The sequence below is a fragment of the Tamandua tetradactyla genome, chromosome 3 (genome assembly GCF_023851605.1).
Source record: "Tamandua tetradactyla isolate mTamTet1 chromosome 3, mTamTet1.pri, whole genome shotgun sequence".
Classification (NCBI taxonomy): Eukaryota; Metazoa; Chordata; class Mammalia; order Pilosa; family Myrmecophagidae; genus Tamandua; species Tamandua tetradactyla.
Genome location: NC_135329.1, coordinates 80,419,031 through 80,445,677, shown reverse-complemented (window position 1 = coordinate 80,445,677; position 26,647 = coordinate 80,419,031). Strand labels below are relative to the sequence as shown.

At 53.9% G+C, this 26,647-nt stretch overlaps 1 protein-coding gene across 8 annotated transcripts in view; it reads right to left on the bottom strand.

Moving 5' to 3' along the window:
• LOC143677424 (cilia- and flagella-associated protein 74-like) overlaps positions 1 to 26,647 on the bottom strand; it is a 126,910-nt gene that overhangs the window by 15,734 nt on the left and 84,529 nt on the right. For all 8 annotated transcript variants that reach the window (XR_013172603.1, XM_077153363.1, XM_077153365.1 and 5 more), the window contains 7 exons: positions 17,968 to 18,044; positions 17,530 to 17,652; positions 15,122 to 15,243; positions 7,190 to 7,318; positions 4,555 to 4,642; positions 3,588 to 3,761; positions 2,721 to 2,854 (listed from right to left, as the gene is read on the bottom strand). Coding sequence is in view for 7 of the 8 variants with exons in the window: in XM_077153363.1 (XP_077009478.1) it covers positions 2,721 to 2,854; positions 3,588 to 3,761; positions 4,555 to 4,642; positions 7,190 to 7,318; positions 15,122 to 15,243; positions 17,530 to 17,652; positions 17,968 to 18,044 (847 nt within the window). In the remaining variant the exon portion in view is untranslated. The remainder of the gene's footprint in view (positions 1 to 2,720; positions 2,855 to 3,587; positions 3,762 to 4,554; positions 4,643 to 7,189; positions 7,319 to 15,121; positions 15,244 to 17,529; positions 17,653 to 17,967; positions 18,045 to 26,647) is intronic.

The following is a 26,647-nucleotide window of genomic DNA, read 5'->3' as shown; positions in this document are numbered from 1 at the left end:
TTCCTTAAGAGAGATAAAAGGTCATTTTAAAAAGAAACAAGAAGTAAAGTGATGAAAAGGAGTCAAGAGAGAGCAGGAACATAGAAGAAAGGCAGGTAAGAGTCATCGCAGTGGTAACAGGAGGCTCCAAAGAAGGAAGCTGAAGCAAAAGAACAACTATGAAAAATTCAAGGAAACTTTGTTGAGATAAAAAACCAATATACCAAGCTGCATTTTTGTAAAATGACTGTATCCTAAATGAAAAAGAAAAAGTCCCTTAAGTATCCAAACAGAAAGAGGTTCTGATGGGCATCGGACATCGGCAGACAGGCTTTATGCCAGAAGGCAGCAGGTTAATAAATCTAAGAGATGCGGGGCAGGAGAACATGAGATGAAGGTTTTATACTCAGCTAAACAGACTTTGAAGAATAAAACTACGGCTGCGGTCAGTGGCGGGGGCGGCCTCGGGCGTCCAGTGCACCAGCTGCTCTTCGGGGACACACCATGGAGCGAGTGCCAAGCAGGGATGGGGACGCAGGTGCCAGCGTCTGGGTGCCAGCTGTGACAGAGGAGCCACGCCAGGTGATGGCACAACCAGGAGGGCACACGAACAGGGTTTCGCCTTGTGGTGGTGGCTTTTTGTACATGTTACCGTGGTAAAATACACAGCATGCAATTTGGCATCTTGACCGTTTTCAGGTGTATGATTCAGTGGCCTTCATTCCCATCAGCAGGGTTTATTCTGGAAATTTTCTCATCACCCCAAACAGAAACTCTGTACCCTAATTAAGCAGTGACTCCCTGCGCCCCCTCCCCACACCACCAATCTGTGTGCTGTCTCTGTGAATTCACTTAGTCTGGACATTTCACAGGAGTGGAACCATATACTACGTGTCCTTCTGTGCCCAGCTTCTCTCACTTCGCATAGTTTCAAGCTCATGCATGTTGTGGCCATGTCAGAACTTCATCCCCTTTTTACGGCCGAGCAACATTCCCTCGAAAGGACAGACCACACTCTGTCCATCCACTCATTGCTGGTGACTCCTGGGTGGATTCCACCTCTCGGCTGCTGCGAGCAGTGCCGCTCTGCGCCTAATGTCACAGCTGCCGGTGGGCCTCTTATTGTTGATTCCTGGGTCACACGGCAGCTCCGGGTGTGACATCCTGAGGAGCCACGAAGCTGCTCCCCACAGCGGCTGCACCGCTTCACACCCCACCAGCGATGCACGGGGGGCCAGTTTCCCCACATCCCTCCATCACCTGACATTCTCTTTCCTTTTTTTTTTTTCTTTAAGTGATAACACCCGATTGAGTGTGAAGTGGTGTGTCACTGTGGTTTGGTTTGCACTTCCCTAGCGGCTAACGAGACTGAGTGCCCTCTCACGTACTTACGGGCCGTTCCTGCATCTTCTCGGGAGACGCGTCTCTTCAAGGCCTTTGCCCATTTTTAAATCAAGTTGTTTTTCTTTTTGTTGTTGAGTTGTAGGATTTCTTTATATATTCTGAATATTATAAACCTTATCAGATATATGGACTCCAAATATTTTCTCGCATTCTATAGGTTGTCTTTTTCCTTCCTGGATAATGTCCTTTGATGTGCAACACTGTAAATCGTGATGGTCAATTCACCTATTTTCCTTTGTGGCCTGTGCTTGTGGTGCCATGTGTAAGGACGTGTTACAGCTCATAGTCTTGAGGAGCTCCCTGTTTCATGGTTTCAGCTCTTGCATTTCGGGTACCGGTCCACATGAGTTAATGTGGGTATGTGGTTTGGGGGTGCCCTGCCCTCTTCTACCCGCGGATTTCTACTTGTCCAGCATTGCGTGTGGATGCTGTGCTCACCAGCAAAGCTTTGCGTGTGTCCATGGTTCTCTTAGAATCCACATGCCCCTCACTCAGCAGTCGTCTCAGGACCTCCTACTCGGGGCCCTGGGGCGACCTCGGGAATGAAACAGAGATCTTTCGAGGGCCGCAAGAGACAGAAACAAACAGTGCATGACCCGCTCTGGGGAGGGGACGTGGGGGTGCATGGGCCGCCCTGTGGAGGCAGCAGTGGGCACGTCCGGCCCCCTCGAGGCCCTGGGTCGGCCCCACGGGAGTGTGAGGCCCCACCACGGGGTGCCTGCCCCACGTCCAGGGGGTCCAGGGCGAGGAGGGGAGAGAGGAGGGGCAGCGGAGCAGGCCCAAGGTGGGCAGGGCCTTGGCAGCCCCCTGTAGTCTCTGGAGGGCTTGACTCTGATGCTGCCGCTGCCCCCCGGCCCCCGCCACCTGTCACACCACCTTCCCGGCCTCAGCGCTGGAGGTGCCACCCATGAGTCGTCCTCACAGACACTCAACCTCTTCGGTGACCCCCGGGCCCATTTCTCAGATGTGGACGTGGAGGCTCCGAGTAGGGCCAAGTGCCCCTGAGGACGGAGGGGGGCTGTGCGCCATCCAGCTGCCACCAGAGGGACATTCTACACACGCATGTACATACATTCATGTACACACACACCTGCACACGTACACACATGCACACTTATAGAGACATGTGTGCCCACACCAGGAGCACTCACACTGCGCAGGCACACTCACATGTGCATGCACGCTCAGACACTCACGCACGCACAGGTGAGCTGGCCCAGGTCCCAGGCCTGTCTCTGCCCACCCGCGGTTCCCGCTGGCTGGGCCAGGCTGTCCAGTGCAAGGGGCTGCCTGGCGCTGGGGGCCCGGCCCAACCGAACCCTCACCCCACGGCTCACCGGTTGATCTCTGACTTGCAGACCAGCTCGAAGCTGTATTCCCGGGCCTTGGACGGCTGGAAGACCACGTCGAGCAGCAGACTTTCCAGCGGCTGGATCGTCCCAAACCCGTCATTGGGCTGAATGTCCACGAACTGGCACGTGAAAAAGCATCGACGCCAATGTGAAACAGGAGAGATCAGAGTTCACCGTCACAGTGGGAACTGTGTGCACACGTGTGTGGCAGGGGCCTGAGTGCCTGTGGCTGTGTAAGCGCGTGAGTATGAGAAAGTGAGTGTATGAGTATGTGAAAGTATGGGCGTGTGTGTGCCCAAATGAGTGTGTGAGTGCAAATAAGTGAACATGGGCATATGTGCATGTGTGAACATGTGTGAGTATGAGCATATGAGTATAAGCGTGACTGCATGTGTGTGTGCATGTATGAGTGTGAGCATGCTGCACGTGTGTGTAAGCAAGTATGTGTGTGCATTCTGTGTAAGAAAATGGGAATAGGCATGAGTGTGTGCATGTGAGTGTGTGTGTGTACAGGTGAAGGGGTGAGTATGAGTGTGAGCACGTGCATGTGTGGTGGGGCCTTTTGTGGGCAGTCTGGGAGGAGAGGCGGTGGAGGCTGGAGCCCATCTTGTGTGCCCTGGGTTCAGGCAGGTGGGGAGGGGACTGGAGCCCCAGGGGTCAGCGGTCTGAGGGAAGGAGAGATGGAAAGGCAGCGTGAGGCAGAGGCTGGGCCTGGCCAGCGGCAACAGGGAGGGAAGGGCAGAGGGGCCGAGAGGCCTCCCGGGCAGGGTTAGCTGGGGCCTGGCCTGGGGGCCCCGGAGCCCCAGCAGACACTGGCCTTGGCCTGTCCTGGCCCAGCCCATGAGGTGGTACCTTGGGGAGGCCGATGAACCCAAACTCCTGGGGCAGGAGGGAGTGGTTGCAGAGGGTGACCTGGGTCCTGATGGCCTCATAGATGGTGCAGTGGCCGAAGTCCACCTCCGAGGGGCTGAGCTCCAGGTCCGAGGTGGTGACCACGGCATGGACGGTGAACCCCACCGGCTTCACCTGGGGCACAGAGGATGGTCACATCCCCACCGCCTGCAGGCAGCTGAGCTATAGGTCTCTCCCAACAGTAAGGCCATCGTTAAGACACGCGGCTGGCAAGAGCATATGTGGCCACACCCTGCCTTGGGGAGCGGGACACAGTGGCTTTTGGGGCGCAACCCAAGGCGGGGGCACAGGGGGCAGTGTGCTTCGGCCGAGGGGCCCACCTGTGCAGGTAGCGAGTGCACTTGTGCCCTGTGTGCAGCATATTACATGTGAAACTGGGTGCTCACATGTGCAATGCATGTGCCTGGGTGTGTGGCATGTGTATGTGCATGAATGTGTCAATTGTGCACCCATATCTGGGTCTGCAGTGTGTGCATATGCATGAGTGTGTCCTTGTGTGGTATACTGCATGTGTGTGGGTGTGCCTGGGTGTGCAGTAAGCTACATATGCACGTGTGTACGGTGTGTTGTGTGTGACTGTGTCTGTGCTGCAGTATAGTGTGTGTGCGTGAGTGTGCCCACACGTGGTATACTGCGTGTGCATGTGTGTGTGCACACCTCTGTCTCAGTGTATGTGGGTATACTGTGTGTGCATGTGCAGTCTGGGGCCTGGGAGACCTGCCTCCAGGACTTGGAGGCTCCTTACTTCGTGTGGGGCACCCTCTCTGGCCACAGATGCCCCTTCTCCCCGCCATGCAGGAGCTGCTTAACCACAGAGACCCCCCCCCCCCCCAACAGTGGGGCAAGCAGGAGGGGCTCTGTGCCCTGGGGGCTGCTGGGGGAGATGCAGCCCGACAGGCCCACAGACCTGGTCAGCCACCCATATGGTCATGGGGGCCTCCAGGACTCTCCTTTCTTTGTCAAAATATTTCCCTGCGTCGTTCGGGAGGGAGTGCCTGCAAGAGATGCATGCACATGACCGCTCCTGCCCAGAGGAGCATCTGCAGGGCCTGGGCAGGGAGCACCGTGCGGAGGGGAGACACGCCGCGAGCGCAGTCCCAGCCACGGCGGCCACGGGCTTCCCACGTGGAATCGAAGAACTGCACGCAAAGCTAGTCAGCTCTCCAGCGCGTGAGGATTCTGCAGCTTGAGAAGACCCTTTACAAGTGCACGTGCCTTTAAAGATAGTTTGCTTTCTGAGTCTAAGAGGAAATCAGTGGCATTTAGGAAATTTCAGAAAAGGACAGAAGTCAGCGTTACCCAGTTGGCCACGTCTGGAAGCAGCCGAGATCCTAAGGCACCGCCTCAGCACCCTTCCTGCCCATGGGGCCACAGTCCCTCCCTGTCCGTGTGGCTGCTCCCTGCACCATGCGCTGTCCAGTCTTTGGCAGGACCCTGCCCCGGCCAGTGGGTGTGACGTGAGGCAGGAGCTAAAGCAGCTCCGGGCGCCTCTTGGCCCTGCGTGCAGAGGGCACCCATCCTGTGGTCAGAGATAGAGGCCCTGCCGCATGGCCAGGCACCTTGAGAGGCCTGCTGCGAAAGCAGGGCATGCTCACTGAGACCCAGAAAAGGCCGGAGGGTCCACGTAAATGGAGCCAGGGCCCCAGGCACCCCTGCCCCTGTGCATCTGGCCAGCTCACCCCTGGGCCACCCTCCTCGGGGCGCCTGGTGAGATCACACAAGGTGACCACCGGCCAGTAGTGAATGGGCCGTGAGGACGTGTCCTCTATGCAGGATGTCCTGGCCACATGCGTGGCCTCGCGGCCTCTCTGCTCCTTGTCCACATCTAGGAAGGGCCTGGCTGGCTTTGTCCATTTGCACCCTGGACAGATGCCCCTCTCGGGCCAAGCCCTGCATCCAGGGAGCAACACCTGGTGGGAAAACCCAGACAGATATGGCTTTTCCTAAAGGGGACACTCACACATCCACATGAACACACACATGCACAGAGACAAATGCATATATGTGGGTGCACACATACAAACACACATGCATGCACAGAGACAAAAACACACACGCGGGTGCACACGTGCACATAAGCAAACACATGATGTGCACACGCACATAGACAAATGTACACGCACAGGCGCACACACGTATGCACACACACATGAGCACACAATACACAAATGCACACACATGCATAAGCAACACACACAATTTCACATGGCAGTTGCGCACACACACAAGCCTTGGGTTGGAGTGCGTGTCTCAGCATACATGTGTCTTCACTGCACTCAGGTGGGTGTGAGCTGCCTGGTAACCAGGGTCTCCTGAAGGGGTCCCTCTCGGCCGAGGTGTGGCCCAACGGGACGAGGTGGACCAAACACGGTCACAGGAGGCCTTGCAGAGAGAAGACGCTGGACATGGAGGGTAGGGAAGGCCCCAGGCGAAGCCCGAGGCCAGTGGAAACCGGAAGAGCCCACGGCCGGAGGGACACGGGCCCAGGGGAAGCCGTGGCATCTGCTAGGGTCCCAGCCTCAGGCCGTGGGCTGAGAAGCCCCGCCCATTGTGTGGCACTGTTAGAGCAACACAGCAACCCAGGACACACACATGTGCACACATGGAAATGAAGACACGCGTGTGCATACGTATATACCCAGGCGTACAAACGCACATGCAGGCACATGTGTGCACATGCAAGTACATGTGGGCAGGCACACAGAGGGGACACACACACACACAGCAGCCTTGGCATCCTGGAGCAAAGGGGAGGGGTGCGTCCCCCCACCCACTGTTGGCTGCGTGGTGGGGAAGGCGCCTGGGTCCCACCAGTGCCTCTCAGCCAGACGGGGAGGGGACCCGGGGAGGGGGCCTGGGGTCTCTGGGCCCAGCTGAAACCCACCAGCTCCACCCAAGGAATAATCACGTGAGTTCTATGTTACTGAAAATGTGTTTTTCTAAGAAGTCACTGCCCGTAAGGCCCTCCCCTGCAAGAGCAGATGCGGTGGGGATGCCCCTGGCCGCAGGGTCCGTCACAGCGCGTCCAGGCTGACTTTCTCCCACGTGAGAGGAGACCCGGCCCTTGGCCAGGGCCCATGGGGCTGTCCACGCGGGTCCAGCGCCAGACATGGCGGCCCGTGAGGACGCTGCTTCTCTGTTCTGGGCGCACCCTGGGGTGGCTGAGCGGAGGGCAGGAAGCAGCAGACCCTGCCCCAGACCCCTGCCCTGCCCTGCTGGGCCTGTGAGAAGGGGTGAGGCCCCCGAGATAAGGGGAGTGGCAAGCGGAGGGGTCCCCGGGCACTCCCCGTTTGTTCGGGGTTGGGGAGGGAAGGGAGGAGACAGTGAGGGAAGGAGCCTTCCTTTGTGGTCGCGGCAGCCCACCCAGGCCCCACCCACAGAGGCCCCCACCCCTCACACCGCAGGCCTGTGCTTAGGGACCCCGGGACCAGGCGGGGGAGTTTGTTCCAGGAGTCCCAGCCTCCCGTGCTGGAGAGCAGAGCGAGCAAAACCGCCCCACCCTGCTTAGGCAGCCCCCTCCCCCAGGCCTTGGGGGCGCTCACCGGGGCTTGAACTTGAGCTGCACAGAGCAGGAGGACATGGCCTGCACGTAGCCCGTCTGCGGAAGGAGCTCCATGTGGGCCCGCAGCTCCCGGCACACCTCGAACTTGAGGCGCAGGGCGGCCTTGGACCTGCGCGAGGCCCAGGGACCCGTCAGCGCCCTGGGAAGCCCCCTCTGTCCATCTCCTGCCCGGCCGAGGCTTGGGCCAGTTCCTGGGGTCAGTGAGTGCCCACCCCGCAGAGCAGGCCGGAGAAAGGCCGCAGGGACGGGCCTGCCCCCCTCCCCCCACAGCCCGCCCCCTCCCCGTGCCCACGGCCCACCCTCCGTCTCCTGGCCCTTGGCCTTGGGGGAGTCCGGACTCAAGGCCGAGCAGGAGCACAGAGACTCTCGGGCCCCACTTCCCAGGTGGGGGACTCAGTGAGGACAGAGGCAGGTACCCCGCAGCTTTCATGATGGAGTAAAGCCCGGGGCTGGAAGGAAGCCTCAGAAGCGAGAGCCCTTCCCGGCCACCGCCCAGCCCCCCATGCCGGCCCCACACCCAGACCCCTGTCCCCGGTCCCGCACTGTCCCCTGCTCCCCATCCAGCCCCCGCGCCCACGTGTTGCCTGTGTGTCTGTGACAGCCACTGCCTTCGGGCACTGCCTCTGCTGTCGCCAGGTGGGTGACAACTGGCCCCCTGCCTATGGGTCCCCATTGTCCTCAGGGGAGTGGCCACTCCCGGGAGCTGGGCACACAGAGCAGACCTTCGCTGGGGGCCCCTCGCTTTTGCTCACATCATAAACCACTCCCGCACCCGCACCCGCACAGCACTTCAGGTCACATGCAGGCCAGGGCCGGGCTACCCGGGGCGGAGGCTTCTGCCTGGGGGCCACGACCTCAGCAGTGACCAAACGGGCCCTCATAATCAGCCCCGCAGAGCCCCCGACCAGCCCAGCCCGGCCACCCATGCCTGGCCAGCAACCCTGCAGCTAATTTTGGCCTTACTTGGCTCTTCCTTTTCCAGCTCCTCGAGGTCTGAAGTTAGATCATTGACTGGAGAGCGTGCTGCTTTTCTTGCACAGGTGTTCACACCTTTACATTTCCCTCTGAGCTCTCACCTTTTCCAAATCACCAAGTGTTGGTTCCTTGGTGTTCGACAGCTCAGCACTCAGTTCACCCCGTTCCACTCACACTTTACTACAAGCACCAAGGAGAAACAAGGCTGCACCTTTCACATTTCGCTTGGAAATCTCAGCTAAATATCCAAGATTATCACGTATGAGTTCTTTTCATCCTACATCAGAGCACAACTCCACCAAGTTCTCTGCTATTTTATAACACAGATCAACTTTTGTCCAGTTTTCAAATAACATTCAGCAATTCCTTCTAGGGCCTCACTGGAAACATCTCAAAATTTTTAAAGCAGTTTTAGTCACACTCCATACGATCTGTCCATCCAGTGGCTCTCGGCACAATCACAGAGCTGTGCCTTCATCACCACAATCTATTTTAGAACATTTTCACTGCTCCAAAAAGAAAAGCCCCATGCCCTCCCTGTTCACCTCACTGTTACGTACACTCAGTATAAGTCTGTCAGATTGACGGGGGACATTGTCATATTACTGTGAACTGCAGCCCACTGTTCTCACTGGGTGTGTTCCCCCCACATTCCACCCCATTATTAGCCCCTCGTAATAGTGACAGGCATTGGCTCTAGTTCAAGGAAAGCTTTCCTGTACTTGCACACTTGACCACCGTCATGTCTGCAGCAGGGTTCACTGTGCCACCTTTTCCATCCTCTCACTCTCCTTCCAGCGACGCACGGTCCCGCACTCCTTCTCAACCACAGCCGCACTCTCCATTCAGTGCCGTGAATTACACTTGCAAAAATGTGCTCCCATCAATCAACCTTATTAAATACTCCGCACAAATTAAGCGCTAGCTCCCCATTCTCCACCGTCATTCCATTTTCTGATAACCCACAGTGATGGTCAGGTTCAGGTGTCAGCCTGGTCAGGTGAGGTGCCTCGTGCTGTGGCTGAGTCATCAACATGGAGACTCATCTGTGAGAAGGGGCGCGCCTTCCCTGGTGAGTGATGTCTAATTTAATTAGCTGGAGGCTTAAAAGAGAGCTCAGAGCAGTTCAACCCAAGCAGCTCAGCACACCGCATCTCAGCCCTCGCAGCTCAGCCCCAACGTTTGGAGGTGCAGAGAGGGACTGCCCCACGGAAAGCTGTGGGGACCTGGAAGCCAAAAGCAAGTCCGCAGACACTGCCCTGTGCCTTCCCGTGTAATGGAGACCCTCAGATGACAGTCAGCTGTCTTTCCTCTGAAGAACTGTACGTTTTTAACGAAATAAATCCCCTTTTATTAAAAGCCGACCCATCTCTGGTGTGTTGCACACTGGCAGCTTTGGCAGACCAGAACGCCTGTACTCTAGATTGTGACTCCATGAGTTTGCTCACAATTGGTTTGTATTAGTGAGACCATACAATGCTTGTCCTTTTGTGTCTGACTTATTTCACTCAATGTCCGTAAGGGTCATCCATGCTGTCATATGCTTCAGGACGTCCTTCCTTCACACTGCGAATAAGAGTCATCATATACACACCCCAAATGTTGTTAATCTACTCATCAGTTGCTGGACACCGCGTTGCTTCCTCCTTTTAGCATTGTTACTAATGCTGCTATGAACACAGGGGTGCAAATATCCGTTCTGCCCCGGTTTTCAGATCTTCTGGGTGTATCCTGAGGCGCAGGACTGGCGGGTGTAGGACGACTCCATACTTCGCTTTCTGAGGACCAGCCAAACTGTCTTCCATAGTGGCCGTAGCATTTTACCTCCCCACCAGCAGTGCATAAGCATCCCATTTCTCCACATCCTCTCCAACACTCCTAGTTTCCTCTTTGTTTGATAGTGGCCTTTCTAGTAGGTGTGAAAGGGTATCTCATCGTGGCTTCGATTTCCATCTCCCTAACAGTAAAAGTGCAAATTTTCATGTGATTTTTAGGCATTTGTATTTCCTCTTTGGAAAAATGTCTTTTTATGTCTTTAATCCATTTTTTTAATTGGGTTATTTATCTGTTATTGTTTATTGGAGGACTGGCTTATTTTCGCATGGGCAGGAACCGGGACTCAACCCAGGTCTCCGGCATGACAGGCAAGAAGTCTGCCTGCTGAGCCCCTGTGCACTGCCCTGGAGGACTTCTTTATATTTTCTGGATATCAAACCTTATCCCATATATGGTTTCAAGGTATTTTCTCCCATTGAGTAGGCTGCCTTTTCATCCTTCTGACAAAGTTCATTTAAGCACTGAAGTATTTGATTTTGAGGAGATGCCTTTTTTTTTCTTTAGTTGCTTGTGCTCTGGGTGTGAGGTCTAAGAAACCACTGCCTCTCACTAGATCTGGAAGATGCTTCTAGAAGTTTTTTTTTTTTTAAGTTTTTATTTTGAAATATAACATATAGACAAAAAACCCAAAAAATTTCAAATTACATTGTAACAAATAGTTATAGAACAGATTTTAGAATGTGGTATGGGTTGCTGTTCTACATTTGAGGTTTTTCTTTCTAGCTGCTCCAAGACACTGGAGACTGAAAGAAATATCAATATAATGAGTCAGCATTTATACTACCATCTCTCAAGGGACTTTGCCAATACTTTTTTTTTTTTTGCATGGGCAGGCACTGGGAATCGAACACACTTCTAGAAGTTTTATGGTACTGGCTCTTATATTTAGGGATTTGATCCATTTTGAGTGAATTTTTGTACAAGGTGTGAGACAGGGGTCCTCTTTCATTGTTTTGGATATGGACATCCAGTTCTCCCAGCACCATTTGTTGAAGAGAATGCTCTGTCCCAGTCGAATGGGCTTGGCAGCCTTGTCGAAGATCAGTTGACCATAAATGAGAGGGTCTATTTCTGAACTCTCAACTTGATTCCATTGGTCAACACGCCTATCTGTTTGCTAGAATCATGCTGGGTTTTTTTTTTTTTTTTGCATTTTCTAAGACGACAGAGACTTTCTTTGTGGCTCTCGCTTACTTCTGGGCCCTCCCCAGAAACGTCTTTCATATTTACATTTCTACTATAGTGGCTTCAAAGCAATCTAGGCTTTTTCTACCAAAAGCCTCGGGATTCCTTGGGCCCCTGCCAATTACCCAGTTCTAAACCCACTTCCACATTCTAAAGTATTTGTAAAAGTAGCACACCGCTTTCGACTTTCAAAAAAGGTCTTAACTTGCCAGGATGCCATGCCAAATACCACACAAATGACTGGATCAGACAATAAGAATTAGAAGACTAGGCATCCAAATCCCGGCATCAATCAGGCCCCCAAGTCTACAGTGTTGTACGTCGGGCTGCAAATCCTTGGTAAGGGTCTCCGTCCACCACATGGCAACTGCGCTTCCCCTGCGGCTGTCCTTCAGTTTCCGCTGGCTCCTGGCTTTTTCCTTTGTGGCTTCCTCTGTGACCGCGTCTGAATCTCACAGACCCACCCCAGTTCTGTCGGCCACATCTTCAAAGGGTCCTATTTACAAATGGTTTCACACTCAGGGAAGCAGGTTAAGATGCAGAATACGTCTTGCATTGGGGGAAACATTCAGCCCATTACAGCCCTCAACGACATCCTGAATCTATTCTACACTTTAGTTTGTACGGACGCCAATTCAACTTCAATAGCCTATACCCATCCTGTGTCTCTAGGGCTTCATGTGGTTTTTGCCACAAACTAGTTTTATAGGTTTTGTGCCCTATAAGAAAGGTTTATGACTTTTTCTGTGTATATGAGTTTTAAGCCATGTAAGAAATAGGTGATGCTGAAAATGAAACATGCAATACTGGCATGTTAACCCATATGGTTAACCATATTCGAAATCTATTTCTTCACACAATTTCCATTACTGTTTAGTGTCTTTCTCTTTTGCCATGAAGGAATGCTTTAAAGATTTCTCGTAGGGCAGGTCTCGTGGTAATGAACTCTCTCAGCTTTTATTTACCCCAAATGTCTTAATTTCTCCCTCCTATTTTTAGCTTTTCAAAACAAATACTCTATACGTGTCCATCTCCCTCGTGTTTGAAGGACAGGTTTGCTGAATATATTCTTCTTTTTTTTTTTTTTTTCTTTCAACACTTTAACTATGTCTTCCCGCTGCCTAGCCTCCGGGATTTCCAGTGAAAAATCAGACACTGACCCTACTACGGACCTTTTGCACGTGACCCTCACCTCTCTTTTTGTTTTCAAGATTCTCCTTGTCTTTAGGCTTTGAAAATTCTACTATAACGTGTCTCAGTATGGGAATTTCTGAATTTATCGTGCTTGGAATTCACTGAACTTGGATTTCTACATTTGCATTTTTCATCAGCTTTGGAAAATTTTTGGCAATTGTTTATTTGTATATTTTTTCTACCCCCTTTCTCCTCCTGGGTCTCCTATGATGTTTATGTTGCTACATCTGATGGTATCCCATTGCGTCCCCAGGCTCTGTTCATTTTTTTTTCCTTTTTGCTCTTCAGACTGGACAGTTTAAATTGTTCTAACTTCCAGTTTGCTGACTCTTTCCTCTGCTTGCTCCAATCTGGGGCTGAACACCTCCACCGAATCTTTCATCTCGATTATCGTACGTCACAGCTCCAGAATTTCCATTTGGCTCCTCTTTATATTTTCTATCTCATTAGTATAGCCATTATTTTGCTCATATGCTGTTTTTGGAATCTCCTTTAGTTTTTAATCCACGTTTTCCTTTAGTTAATTGATCCTAGTTCAGATTTGCTGATCTAAGGTCTTTGATTAGCGAGTCCAGAAAATGAGCTTCCTCTGGAATACTTTTTGTGAAATTGATTTTTTTTTCTCCGTGACTGGCCCATACTTTCCTGTTTCCTAATAGGGTTGTAACTTTTTGTTAAGGGTTGAGCATTCTGATTACTAAGCTGCAGTCACTCTGAAAATCTGGTACTCCCACTCATCAGCCTGACAGTTCAGGAAGAAAAGAGAAAGAAAAAAGGAAAAAAGGAAAGAAAGAAAGAAGAAAACAGTCTAACAAATAATCGAGGCCCCCAAACAGAAGAGGTCCCGCCTCCCCCAAAGGTCCCAGCGCGCAGCCCGAGGCCACGTCCCATGGCCCCTCGGGAGTCTTTGGGTCCAAAACACCCAGGTAAAGGGGGGGCATCGGCCAGCCAGGGCCGGGGACAGTGGCTCCGCGAGGCCCAGTGAGGTCGGTGACCGTCGGCGTGCTGTGCCCAGAGCCCCGAAGCCACGGCCAGTGCGTGCCACGGCGGCCCCTCGGGCGCCCACCGGACCAGGAAACGCCCCAGTACGAGGGCCACGGCGGCAGAGGGGGCGGCAGCCGGGAGCCGGATGCTGCCCCGGGGTCGAAACCATAGGGCCGAAGCTCCAGCAGCCTCCATGCGCAACCCCCCTCCCCGCATTCCCGCGCTACCCGCTCCCCCCGCCTCCCATCCCCTGGCGCTCCCCGCCTGCTTGTCCAGCCTGTCAGCGCGCTGGGCACCCCCCCAAACAGTTACAGACGGGAGGCAATGCCCTCCTGCCAGTGGTCCTCACCGGGGACCAGACCCTTGCCCCTTAGGGAGAGCTGCCTGGCCCGAGACCTCTGGGCGCCCCGAGGTGACTCCCCAAGCTGTGACCCGGGTGGAGGACAGCGAAAGCAGCCCTGACCCTGTCACCAGCACCACCCAGCCCCATGCAGGCCCTCGGCATGCGCCCCCTTCCCTCCCCACCCACCCGAGACCCCCCAGCAGCCAGTACCGCTCTCTGTCCCCGACGCTGGCCGACGTCCCTCCCCTGCACAAACACAGAGAGGCGTTGGTGCGGTGACACCCTCAGCTGCTCCCAGGAAGAAAGGGCGTCCGAATGAAGGGAGCAGCTGACCGCTGCCCAGCCTCACCGCGCCCTCGCTCCCCCAGTAGATGCGCCTCAGGGAGGGCTGAAGAAGCACAAATGCCCCCCTGCGCCCGTCAACAGCCTTGGCGCCAGCTGTGTCACCCGAGCCCGAGGTGGGGAAAGACCCTTCCAGGTGCGCTCACCACAGGAAGACGCGGCTTTTCCCCTGCACACACCTGCAACCCTGCAGCCCTCTCGTTTCTTCTTCAAGCCCCCGCTGAGAGCGCATGCAGCACAACGCCGTGCACGGGGGCGCATGGGAGGGTGCCACGGGCGTCAGGGCGGCCGGGCAGGGCACCCCTCGGGACTCCACTTCCACTGCAGCCAAACTGCCCACACCGACCTCTGTGCCAGCGGGCAGGGCAGGGTGCCCATGGAGGTGGGTCTAGGGGCCGGCATGGCATCTGCTCTTGGCCACTCGGCGTCCCCAGTTCACGAGCACGCACTCAGCTGGGGCCTCGTGATTTGCCTCCTTTCCTCCAGGTGTCGGTATATCCGTCTCTTCAGAAACTGCGGCTGTGAGCCCCGGCACCCTGGCCAAGCCCGCAGGTGCAAGCGCTTGCTGCGTGTGGTCACGGCCGCGCTGCCCACTCTGCACCCCCCGTCCGGCCTGCAGGCCCCCCGGGAACCGCTGCCCCCGCAGCCCCTCCACCTGCGCTGCCCGGGTCTGAGGCCCCCTGGCCCGTGAGCTGGCGTGTGGGTGGGCGAGCTTCCGGCTCCCGTGGCACCTTACCACACCCGGGAGAGCTGGGACAGCGCATGCTGCTCTCTGCCGTCCTGGAGGCCACAGGTCCAAAATGGGACCCGCAGGGAAAGCCAGGGTGCGGGCAGGGCCGGCCGTCCGGGCTCGAAGGTCAGCTTCCCGGCCGGCCACCGTGTGCGCCCCCCATTCGCTGCCCCGACCTTCCCCTCCGCTGAGGGCTGCCCCACAGCCCAGGAGAGCCTCGCGCCCCGAGCGCCCTCGTCACGCGCCCATCGCACCACGAGCCCCTCGTGCGGGGGGGGGGGGGACGCTGCGCCTCAGCCGGGGGACGAGGACGCGGGACTCACCGCGATTGGACGAGGACGGAGTCCTGGTACAGCCGGCCGTACGTGCAGATCTTCAGGTCCACATGCGGCGTCGGCACCCAGACCGGCGCGTCCACAGCGGCGCCGCGGGCCCTGAAATAGAGCTGCGCGCGGGGGAGGCTCAGCCGAGTCCACACGCGGCCGCGCGCCTCTGGGCCCTGTGCAGGGCGGGAGTGCGCAGCCCAGCGAGCCGCGTCCACGCGTTCTGGGCACTTTCGTGGATGACCTGAAAAAGCACTTTGTGCTGGACATTTTACTATCAAAGTTCTCAAACAACAACAAAAACAGAGCCGTGTGAGCCCCCGCCTCTCAGCGCCTCCTTGCGGGGCTGGGCAAGGTGCCTCATCAGGGCCAGAGCCCCGCGCAGAAACGTGCGGTGCAAGGCTTTCCAGAGCCGACAACGTGGGGAAGACGTCACGGCCTCCAAGCACCCAAGGGCCGGGCGACAGAAGTCCCCCCTTGTCAGCCCCGAAGCCCCCTCCCCGCTCTCAGCCCCTCCCCACTTGACAGGCTGCCTCCTGGGGCCTTGGTGAGCTGGGTGGGGGTGCGCCGAATTAGGGGGTTGCAGCACCCCGTAGGGAGACCTGCACCCCACACCCCTCCGGCTGGGCAAGCACCCAGGGAAGTCCGGATGCTGGGGCAGTGGCTGGAGCATGGCTGGCCGAGCACCCTCAGCCCAGGACCCTGCAGGCCCACACAGGCAGGATGGAACTGCTCCGTTCCACCCCCCAGGGTCTTCCCACACCCAAACGCCCACCACCAGACCCAGGACTACAGGACTGCCCGGAATGCAGCCCCTCCCGGGACCAGGGAAAGCAAGTGACGTGAACCCCAAATGGGCAGGAGTCACTGCCCCTGATGAAAGGAAGTAACCGAGTGATGCAGCGGCGAAGGAGCCGGGAAAACGAAGAGCCGCCCCTCACTTCACCACCCCCCAATCTTTTGCCATCACCCTGTCGATGACACCCAACAAACGTTAAGGCAGGAACCTGAGATTGTTCAGCCCACACTGCCTGCCTCCTGGGTGGAGAGTGCGGGGGGCGGGGGGGGAGTTATCTGTGCGGTGGTGAGAAGATACCCAGCACAGTTATTTGGACTGCCTAATATTCTGACCTGGGCCTGTTCTCCTTTCTCACGTAGGATTAGCAGAGTTAGCAAGGTAATAACAACGAATTAACAAATTGAAAAAAAAAGGAAAAAGGTGGTGGCGCGGGAAGCGTTCAGGTGACCAGGTGGGAAAGGAGTGCAGAAGAGAGAGGAGAGCTGCGACGGTTCACCCCAGCTGGGGGGCTGTAAAGGGCCTCGGGTTCCCTGCCGATGGCAGAAAGGCGGGGGACAGGCCGAGACCTGAGCCTGTGAGCAGAAGAGTGAGCCGAGGAAGGGGAGGCGAGGATCAGGAAGACCCTGAGACCCGGAGGGCAGATCAGGGGCAGTGCCAGCGGGGGCAGCGCAGGAGGGGTGCAGGGCAGAGGAGGTGAGGTGGTGAGACAGCGAAGTCCCAAGGCGGCAGCACGGCCCCTTCCCGGTGACCCATCTGCCGGGCCCAGGTCCAGGCTGAGCCCTGCTGACCCCCGCAGCTGGGGAGTGGTGGCTTCACCTGCCCCCTGCCACCCCTGCACCATCCACTCGGAACCCAGGAGGGGCCCAGGGCAGACTGGGGTGCCACAGGGCACCCTGGCACACGCGGATGAGTGACTCCCGGAGCCGGGGGCCGAGGGGGGCACGACACGTGCAGACATCTCATTTATTTTGGAAAGGCCGTGTTGGTGGCAAGAGTCTTTCTGGGAAGCCCAGCATCTTGGAGGATTTTCCTCTTACCCGTTGGGAATGGGAAGTTGTGTCTGATTCTGGGGACTGGGAGAGGGGAGAGACCCGTAGGCGCAGTGGAAAAGCTGAACTTCCGAATAACAAAGGAGGAAATGGAAGAAATAGCAAACTTGATTCAACCAATGAAAACAAGTGCAGTGTGTCACAGAAACAAGAAACAACTGGTGTGACAAAACCAACAAACAGCCGGGATGGAAGGACTGAAGTGTATCAGTTATTATGTGTGTGGTGCCATTTCTCCCACTGGAGCCAGACAGCAGCAGTTAGGACCGACACATGACACCTGGCTGCTTCAGAGACACGCCGTTCTTCGCTGTACTTTTGGAGGACTGAGCCCGAGGCCATGCCAGCAGAGGACAGCAGTGCCACAGGACTCTTCCCGCCAGCCGGACCTAAGGGGGGCCCGAGCGGACGGACAGGGCTGGTCTGTTCCCAGGAAAGGCACCTTCACGAGGGGGAGAGATGGCCACAGCCCCCGAGCCCCAGACCAGAGGGTCATCGGGCCGTGGGAGCGCCCTGCTCCCCAGCAGGGGGACACAGGCCACAGCGCTGGGGACACTCACCGCCGGGCACTGCTGATTCTTAAACGTGACTTTGAAGTTGGCCTGGGCCTCCCCAGGGGTGACCGGCATGAAGATGATGGGCACCTTGACCGAGCTGAAGGGGCCAATGTCACCCTCTGTGACCTGCCCAGGAAGAGACGCCCCTGAAGTCGGGCAAGCTTCTCAGCTCTTATTGATGCCTCCCTGGCCGCCACTGGACCGATCACCGTGAGAGGACACTGAGCAGCAGCCCTGCCCGGGAGGTGGCGGCCATGTGGCCCACAGCCTGGGACTCGGCCCTCCCCCACGTATGTGCGCTCCCCCACGGTTGCATGCTCTCCCCAACCCCGGCTGTGCACGTTTGCTCCCCAACCCTGCCCCCCCTACCCCCCTCCCTGCAGCAGGTCCTGGGGTGGGGCTCGGGGGGCCCCCTGTGGCAGGAGGGCACTGCACGCTGACCTCCCCCAGCCTGATCTCCATCTGCTCCTCGCTGGGGGGCATCTCCGTGATGGGGGTCAGGGTCGTTCTCTCTGGCTCTGGAAAAGACGGGGGCGTCCAGACGGTCAGCCTGGGCTCCATGGAGGACTGCCCCCCCCCCCGCCCAGTTCCCAGGAAACTGTCCTTCCTGAACAGAGTGAGCAGAGGGACCCGTGGGGGGCTCAGGGGACCCCTGCTAGGGAGCACATCCTCGGCAGACAGCATTCCCAGAGAGGGCTCTGGAAAAGCCCTGCCCTCCCACCCCCATCCTGTCCCCTCCTCCCCCCTCCCTGTTATTTTGAAGCGCTTTCAGGAGAAGAAATGGAGCCGGGTTCCTCCTAGGGGCAGCTCAGGGAAGCCCCTCAAGTTCCCTGCAACCCTCTCCTCCTCTGGAAACATGGCGGCCGAGCTGTGGTGAGGAGTGACCAGGCTTGGCCTGAGCCCAGTGGCTGGTCCAGGCGGCGTGGCCCCCCATCAGCGCTCAGGGCCTTGGGGGTGGGACCCCTCGTCTGTCCCGCCCCAGTGCCGTGCAGAAGAGCAGCCCAGGACCCCCTGCTCTGTGGCCGGCACCCAGCCCAGCCCCAGGCTGCTCAGGCGCCCCAGAGACCTGGGGTGCGAGGGGGGGTGCTGGGCGAGGCTTGGAGGGGCCAGGGTGGGGAGTGGGGCAAGGCCCCCAGCACTGGGACAAGCGGGTGAGGCGGGGAGGGGGGGCAGCAGGAGCCGCAGGACCCTGAGGTCTGGGGATGGGTGGGGGCTGCATCCCGGAGGCCGGGGTAGGGGCGTGTGCCAGGAGAGCTCTGCGAGGGGCCATGACCCTGATGCAGCGCGTGGCGCCTGAGGAACCGAGGCCCCGACTGATGACCATGAGGCCGGCGAGGCGGCAGCCAGGCCTGCGGGGCAGTGGCCAGACACCGGCAGCGTGTGCAGACGAGAAGGTCAGGGAGAGCAGAGGGGGTGCAGGAGACAGAGGGACAGCTTGGGACGCAGCCAGGGACCACCTCGGCTTCCAGAACAGGGATCCCATGCCTGGGGTGCAGAGCGGGGAAGCCCAACACCATGGCCCCGTTTCCCAGTGAACTATCACCTGGGGGCAGGGAGGGAAGACAGGTGAGTCCTGAAAAATTTAAGACACCACCAACTTCCAAGGACTCCTTCCCCAATGAGCTACTTTATCACAGCTACTTGGTTTATCTCCATCTTGCCACTGGCACAACTTGGTCATCTTCCCCTCTGTGGGCTCTTGCCCTGGAGAACCCCATCAGGCAGTTTATGGGGGGCGCTCGGGGAAACAGGTTCCATCTCCTTGCATGTCTCAGAAGGTCTTTCTGTTGACTCCGCCTGTGAACAGGTCCCTGTCCTTTCCCCATCCCCCTCTAGCTTCTCCTGGGTCTGGACTGGTGGGTCGTCCACAGCTGGCTAGACTGTGGCTCCTCTGTGGATCAGGCCAGGCCACCCTGGGCTTGCTGGAGTCTACCCCAACACAGAGCCCTGGACACCATGTCTGGATGGCATGGCTCTGCAATGGCAGAATTAATCACCTGACAGGAGAGCAGGCATTATTTCTTGGGGTCTGGGCTGTAAAAGGCTGCAGGCCCTAGTTCTGGGCTGCTCCAACTTGTACTAGCCACTCCACCTGGGCAGGGCAGGAGTGGGGTTGGTTTGCAGCCTTTGCTTCTCAGAATTGCCATAGTGACCACTGGGGCCCAGTCTCCTGGCCCCCTGGATACTGTGAGCCCTGGAAGACCCTGGGATCCACCCTGGTCCACTCTGCGTGGATGGGGTGCTCTCTCCGTGTCCGAGTTGTGTGTGTCCTTTTGCTGGGAACATGGTAAGCTCTCATTAATTCTAGTCACTTAGTTTTAGATGTGGTGTACACAGAAAGACACTCAAATTTACCTCTCTCACACTTAACTCTTCTGAGTTGATGGTGATGAGTCTGTTCAGTATCCCCATTGGATGTCTAACTGGCATTGTAAATTTAACCAGTCCAAAACAGAACATTTAATTTCTCCTCTCCTCCAGCTTCCTCCTTTAGACATCCCATCTCAATAATGGCATCAGCACCCTTTCTCCTGATTAGGCAAAAACCTGGGAGTGACCCTTGACCTTTGTGTTCTTCCTTGTACCACTCCTTCAGTCCACTTGGAATTGCTGTTGACTCAGCTTCAGTGGTGGCAGAATTCTAAGATGCCACTTATGATTCCCTCTTGATGTCCACATTGTGTGTAGAATTTCCTCTTGAATGTGGAAGGGAACTGTGCTTATGACAAAGGGATTCTTGCAGAGATAAAAGTCTCAAATCTACTGATTTGAGTTAATAAACAAGCAGTTTATCTTTAGTGGGTCTGATGTACTCAGGTAAATGCCCTTGTCAGAGAAAGTGTCCCTTGCTGGCTTTGTAGAGGTAAGCTCACATGTTGTGATAAATCAGGCTTTTTAATAAGTAGGAAAGTTTTTTTTAATTATGTGTCCAATTTTTTCTGCCCCATGTATTACACTGCATTCTTGGGCTGCATCATCAATCATAGTTTAGATATGTGCTCACTTCCTAGATCTGAATTTAGGTGTGTTTTAACATATTAAAAATTATTAATAAGTATCTCTTCAAATATTGCCTTTTCCTGATTCCAAGAGACAATATTAGATCTTCTCACCCTCTTCTTAATAGCTCTTATCATTTCTTTCATGTTTCCAATCCTGTCCATCTGCATTCAAATAATTTCTCTGAGTCTATCTTCTACTTACTAATTCTCTCTTCAACAGTGTCTAATCTGCAGTTGACCCACTGATTGAAATTTCGTTAAGTCATGGTATTTTTACTTCCAAAGTTATATTTAGTTCATTTTCAAGTCTACTTGATCTTGTTTCTTCACAATCATTTTGAACCCCACTTATTTTTTAATGTAGTAAACATTTTATTTTTTTATATATGGTAATATCAGTATCTGAAAGATGCAAGATTGCCATTTTTAAAAGCTGAGTTTAATAAGTTGCAAGTTAATAGTTTATAGACTGTGGAAATGTCCCAATTAAAGCAAGTCTATAGAAATGTCCAATCTAAGGCATCCAGGGAAATATACCTTGGTTCAAGAAGGCTGATAAAGTTCAGGGTTTCTCTCTCAAGTGGAAAGGCCTGTGGCAAACACAGCATCACCTGCTAGCTTTCTCTCCTGGCTTCCTGCTTCATGAAGCTCCCCGGGAGGCGTTTCCTTCGTCATCTCCAAAGTTGCTGGCTGGTGGACTCTCTGCTTCTCGTGGCTATGTCATTCTCTGCTCTCTCAGAATCTCCTGGCTTTCTCTCTTGTTGATCTCTTTTATAGGATTCCAGTAAACTAATCAAGACCCACCCACCTAATCCAATTTAACAACCACTTTTGATTGAGTTACATCTGCATAGAATGGGTGCTGATTTAAAGCACGTAGGGGTTCTTGGAGAACACTGCCCCAGACCTGCAAGGTATTGCCACCCAGTTTGCACTATAATTGAGTCTGCAAAAGGTTATTCCACTGTTCTATCAATCCAACTGCTCAGGATGGTGGGGAACACGGTAAGACCAGAGAATTCCATGAGCATGTGCCCATTCCCGCACTTCATTTGCTGTGGAGAGGGTTCTCGATCAGAGCCAAAGTTGTGTGGAATACCATGATGGTGGATAAGGTATTCTGTAAATTCATGGGTGGCAGTTTTGGCAGAAGAATTACATGCAGGGAAGGCAAACCCATACTGGAGTATGTTTCTATTCCAGTCAGAACAAATTGCTGCCCCTTCCATGATGGAAGTGGTCCAATGTAATCAACCTGCCACCAGGTAGCAGGCTAATCACCTCAGGGAATGGTGCCATATTGGGGACTGAGTGTGGGTCTCAGCTGCTGGCAGATTGGGCACACAGCAGTGGCTGCAGCCAGGTCAGCCTGAGTAACTGGGAGTCCATGTTGCTAAGCCCATGCATAACCACCATGCCTGCCTTGTTCATGAGCCCATTGGGCAATGGTAGGAGATGCTGGTACCCACAGAACGGGTCATATTATCCAACTGATTATTAAACCTTTCCTCTGCTGAAGACACTTCTGATGAGCATTCACATGGGACACAAACATCTTCATGTTTTTTTGCCTACTCAGAAAGGTCTATCCACATATCTCTCCTCTAGAGCTCTTTGTGACCAATTTTCCAATCAGGTTTCTTTCAAGCCCCTGACCATCCAGCCAAACCATTGGCTGACAGTCCATCGATCAGTATACATACACACCTCTGGCCATTTCTCCTTCCAAGCAAAATGAACTTTGAGTGTATTGCTGAAAGTTCTTCCCACTGGAAGACTTCCCCTCACCACTATCCTTCAAGGATTTTCCAGGAAAGGGCTGTAGTGGCTCCAGACAGAGGAGTGAGAGCTGTTTCCCCAGGGGAGTGGTTACAGGTCTATGAGGCACAGCATCTCTTCTGGTGCAAGCTGGGCGGCAGACTCCCGTGGAAGACTGGCGGTCGGGCAGCAGCTCCATCAGGACAGACATCAGGTCTGTCTGGCAGAGGCAGCAGAATCTAGGATTCCCGTGTCCCCACTGCCATCATTACCATCCCATAGGTCCCATTCCAATTTTCAGGATCCCACTCCTTTCCAGTGTGTGCCCTCCCTTTAACAGCAGACACCCTCAAGGCTGGAAATTGAGTTTAACTGTCACTCAGTTGCTTACACAACGCGACTCTGGCTGTGGTTTTTGGAAATCTCAAGTCTGCGGCTACAGGAGATAAGATTTTCTTTCAGGGAACACATGGAAACTTTCACTTCTTTCATGAGAGTGTGAAGCCTTCAGCTTACCCCTTTATTTTACAACTGTGTCCAGCAGATTTAGGAATAATTAGCCAACATCATTATATCTTTTAACTCCACAAAACTCTGTTAAGGTATCAAAAGCACTCTTACCCTGAGCCTTGCCTCTTAGAGCATTGTGTAATCATATCCCACAATGTTGGCTCGTCCCAACTGCCAGCTCATGCTGTGGCCTATCAGTGGTATCTTTATTATAGGAAATTGAATCATTAGTGCCTTTGAATCTAATCAGATTATAGATGCAGACTGTACATGCAATCAGCGACAGATGCAGTCAACTTACTGATGATTTAAGTCCACAAAATGTCCTCACAGTAACAATCAGTCCAGTGCTTCCTTGACCAAATGACTCCAGAGCATGGCACATAGACAAATGAACTTAACCATCATGTCATCCTGACAATGAACCTGAGGAATGCCCCAAGGCGAAAGCATAGGGTTCGCTCCAGTCTTTTCTGAGCACACATCTGTCCTAGGCATGTGCCCACAACCTTAGGAATCCCGTTTCCCGGACCTTGAATGCCCCCTTTCTGCCAAAGAAACAGTCTTTCCTCCTTGTCCTGGGAGCTCCGCTCCGTCTTACAGAGGACCAGTGCAATTTCATTGTTTATTATACTGATTTAGTTGCCTGCAATCTGCTTCTGCATCAAGGCTGAGTTCTGGGAGGGTGACCCAGAGACAAATGTCCTGGTTCAGGCCTTCAGGCTGCTGCCAGGCAGAATGGACAGACGTACATGCACCCCAGTGTGGCCTAGAGTTACTATGCACCCTCCAGAAAGGGGCCAGAGACCCGAACCCACACTGCAGGCGCCACGCCAGCCCAGAGGGCAGGGGAGAGGGGCCAGAGCTGGAGCCTCAAGACCTTCTACCATCTCTTGATGTCGCGCTTCCTGCTACGGCAGCCCTTTAACTGTTTTGGGGGCTTGGGGAGAGACAGTGTTTGCAGACTGTGTAAGGATTCTGTGGGGGAACAGAGCCCTAGAGTGTCTCACTTGCCATCGTGGTGACACTGCTCTCCTGGAGTGATTTCTGAAGGCTGAACCAGGCATGCATCCCGGGGACCTCCCCCACTTGCTGATGTGTTCTGCTCTTGGTGTGGTGCTGGATTCAACTGCTGGTATTTTTACAAAGATGCTGATTGTTGACTGCGAGTGCGCGTTTCTTGGTTCTTTGAGTTCTGAGTTGAAGCTACATTTCCTTGGAGCAGGTATGCGTTTGCTTTGGTCAGTTACCAGAAACATTTCCAACCTGGGATTACTTTCAATTAAATTCTCTGCTTGAGTTTTCGGATTACATGGGTAGCAAGAATTCAGGCTACAAAACCACGAGGACCAGCTCATGGTTTTAAACTCTCATGGCAGAGATCCCTGCCCCACGCCCCCCAGCCAAGGGGGAAGGAACACATGCCCGCTGCTCCCCCACTGTCTCCGTTTTGTGGCCCTTCATGGCCCCACGCATACCACGATCTCCTACAAGATGCCCTCGGGCAGAGCCCCGGGTGTCACTTGTCTCCAACATGCCCCATGCTGCAGCTGAGAGGCCTCAGGACGTGTGGCAAGCTGGGCTGCTGCGGAGGCATATCCTACGACCCTCCAGGGGGTGGGGAGGGGATGCCCCAAGACTAAACTCAGGAATGGGGCCAGGTGGGGGAACCTCCGTGAGCGCTGGGGCAGCGCCGAGTCAATGAGCAAGGCCACTGACCACCCGGCTGGGTGCAGGAGACAGAGACCGTCCATTCTCTCCTGCCTCACACACAACAACATGATTTATCTTGCTTACTGGTGTCTGCTCTCTTCACTTTCTCTGTTATAACTGCAAAAATGATATTTCATTTTTGAGAGACGTTTTCCTGGAATAGGAGGGAAACACAGAGGCAGCCGGCTCCATGTATCCCTGCATTCCAGGTTCACTCTGGAAGTTTGCAGCTGACTCATCGTCTCGCCAGCCTGGGGGACTCTGTCTCTGGTAAGGATGCTGGGGCACGGTGATAGCAGGGCACAGTTCCCTGCTTAATGCCACGCCCAGAGATCAGGGGATTTTCTAACTGGTAGAGAAGAAAAGAAGGAGAGAGGATAAAATACCAGAAAATAAAATTTTAAAAGGAAACAAAAAAAAGCAGGACCAATATAAAGCACAAAATAAGGTAGTAAGAACGGATCTAACTATATCAATAATCAATATAAATCTACACAAATAAATGCTCCAAAAAAGTCAAATATTGTCAGACTAATTAGACAAAATCTAACTGCAGGCTCTTTAAAAGGGACACATCTAAAATATGACACAGAAAGATCTAAAAGAAAATGATGAAAAATATATATACAAGGCAAAGATTTACCAGAAAGCTGGAACATTAATGTCGGATATTAAGGCAAAAAGAATTACAAAAGATAAAGTCACCGGGATGCCAAAACAATTGATGCACAACAAACATCATAGCTTCAAAATACAGGCAGCAAAACTGACACAACAATAAGGAGAAACTGACAACCCACATTTTAGCAAATTTTAATGAATGTCCCTCAGTCATTGATATATAAAGGAGACAAAAGGATTTAGAAGATTAGTAATTAAAAAGCCTGAACTAATGGACATATTTAGAACACTGTGCTCGACAACTGAAAAATACATATTCTTTTCAAGTATAGATGCAACATCCACACAATGTGTCACATAGTCATTCATGAGCAAAGATGCCTGGTGCAGCATCTTTGAAAAATCAGGATTCTCGGGTAAATCTCATAAAGCAATTCAAACTTGTCTCCTGTTGCCCCATCTAATTTATTCCTTGGGACATATAGTTTCCTATAATTAAAAAGAAGCTTCAATCAAAACAGCCCACACAGATGACAACAGTTGGGGACTGAATTATGACCTCCACAAGAGGCATGTTCAGACTCTAACCCAAAGCCACAGGGAGAAGCCTGAAGCCAGAAATCAACAGAAGCCAGAAGAGAAAGGAGAGGACTTACTGCCATGTAATGGGAAAGCCAAGGGACCCAAGGATTGCTGGCCAGCTAGAACACTGCTGACCCAGGAGGCCCATCCTTCCAGCCCCAAAAACCACAAGTAATACATTCCTCTGGTTCAAGCCAACACATTGATGGCATCTGTCACAGCAGCCTGGGACACTCAAGACTCCCTAAAACACTGTGAGTGGGGGCTTCTCGATGGCATGAGAGAAGTCAAAAGCAAACCCAGAGGAGGGTCTACACTCGGAAAAAGAGAGTGTAGGGGATTGACTCACATCCTCCACAAAAGATATGTTTGCGTCCACACCCCTGGTCCTGTGGGTGTGAACCCATTTGTAAATAGGACCTTTGAAGATGTCATTAGTTAAGGTGCCCAGAACGAATGAGGGTGGGTGTTCTAGTTTGCTAGCTGCTGAAATGTGATGTACCAGAAATGGAACAGCTTTTAAAAAGGGGAATTTATTAAGTTGCAAATTTATAGTTCTAAGGTCATGAAAATGTCTCAAATAAAGCAAGTCTATAAAATGTCCAAATGAAGTCACCAACAAAAGGCTACCTTCACTAAAGAAAGGCCAATAAAGTTCAGGGCTTCTCTCTCAACTGCAAAGGCAGGCACATGGCGAACAGGGCGTCTGCTAGCTTCCTCTCCAGGCTTATAATTTCATGAATCTCCCCTGGGGGCATTTTCCTTCTTCATTCCCAAAGGTCTCTGGCTGTGTGGGCTCTCATGGTTCTCGTGGCTCTGCTGTGCTGCTCTCCCGTCATTCTCCAGCTTTCTCCAAAATGCTTCCTCTTTTAATGGATTCTAGTAAACTAATCAAGACCCACCTGGAATGGTGGAGTCACATCTCCCTCTAATCC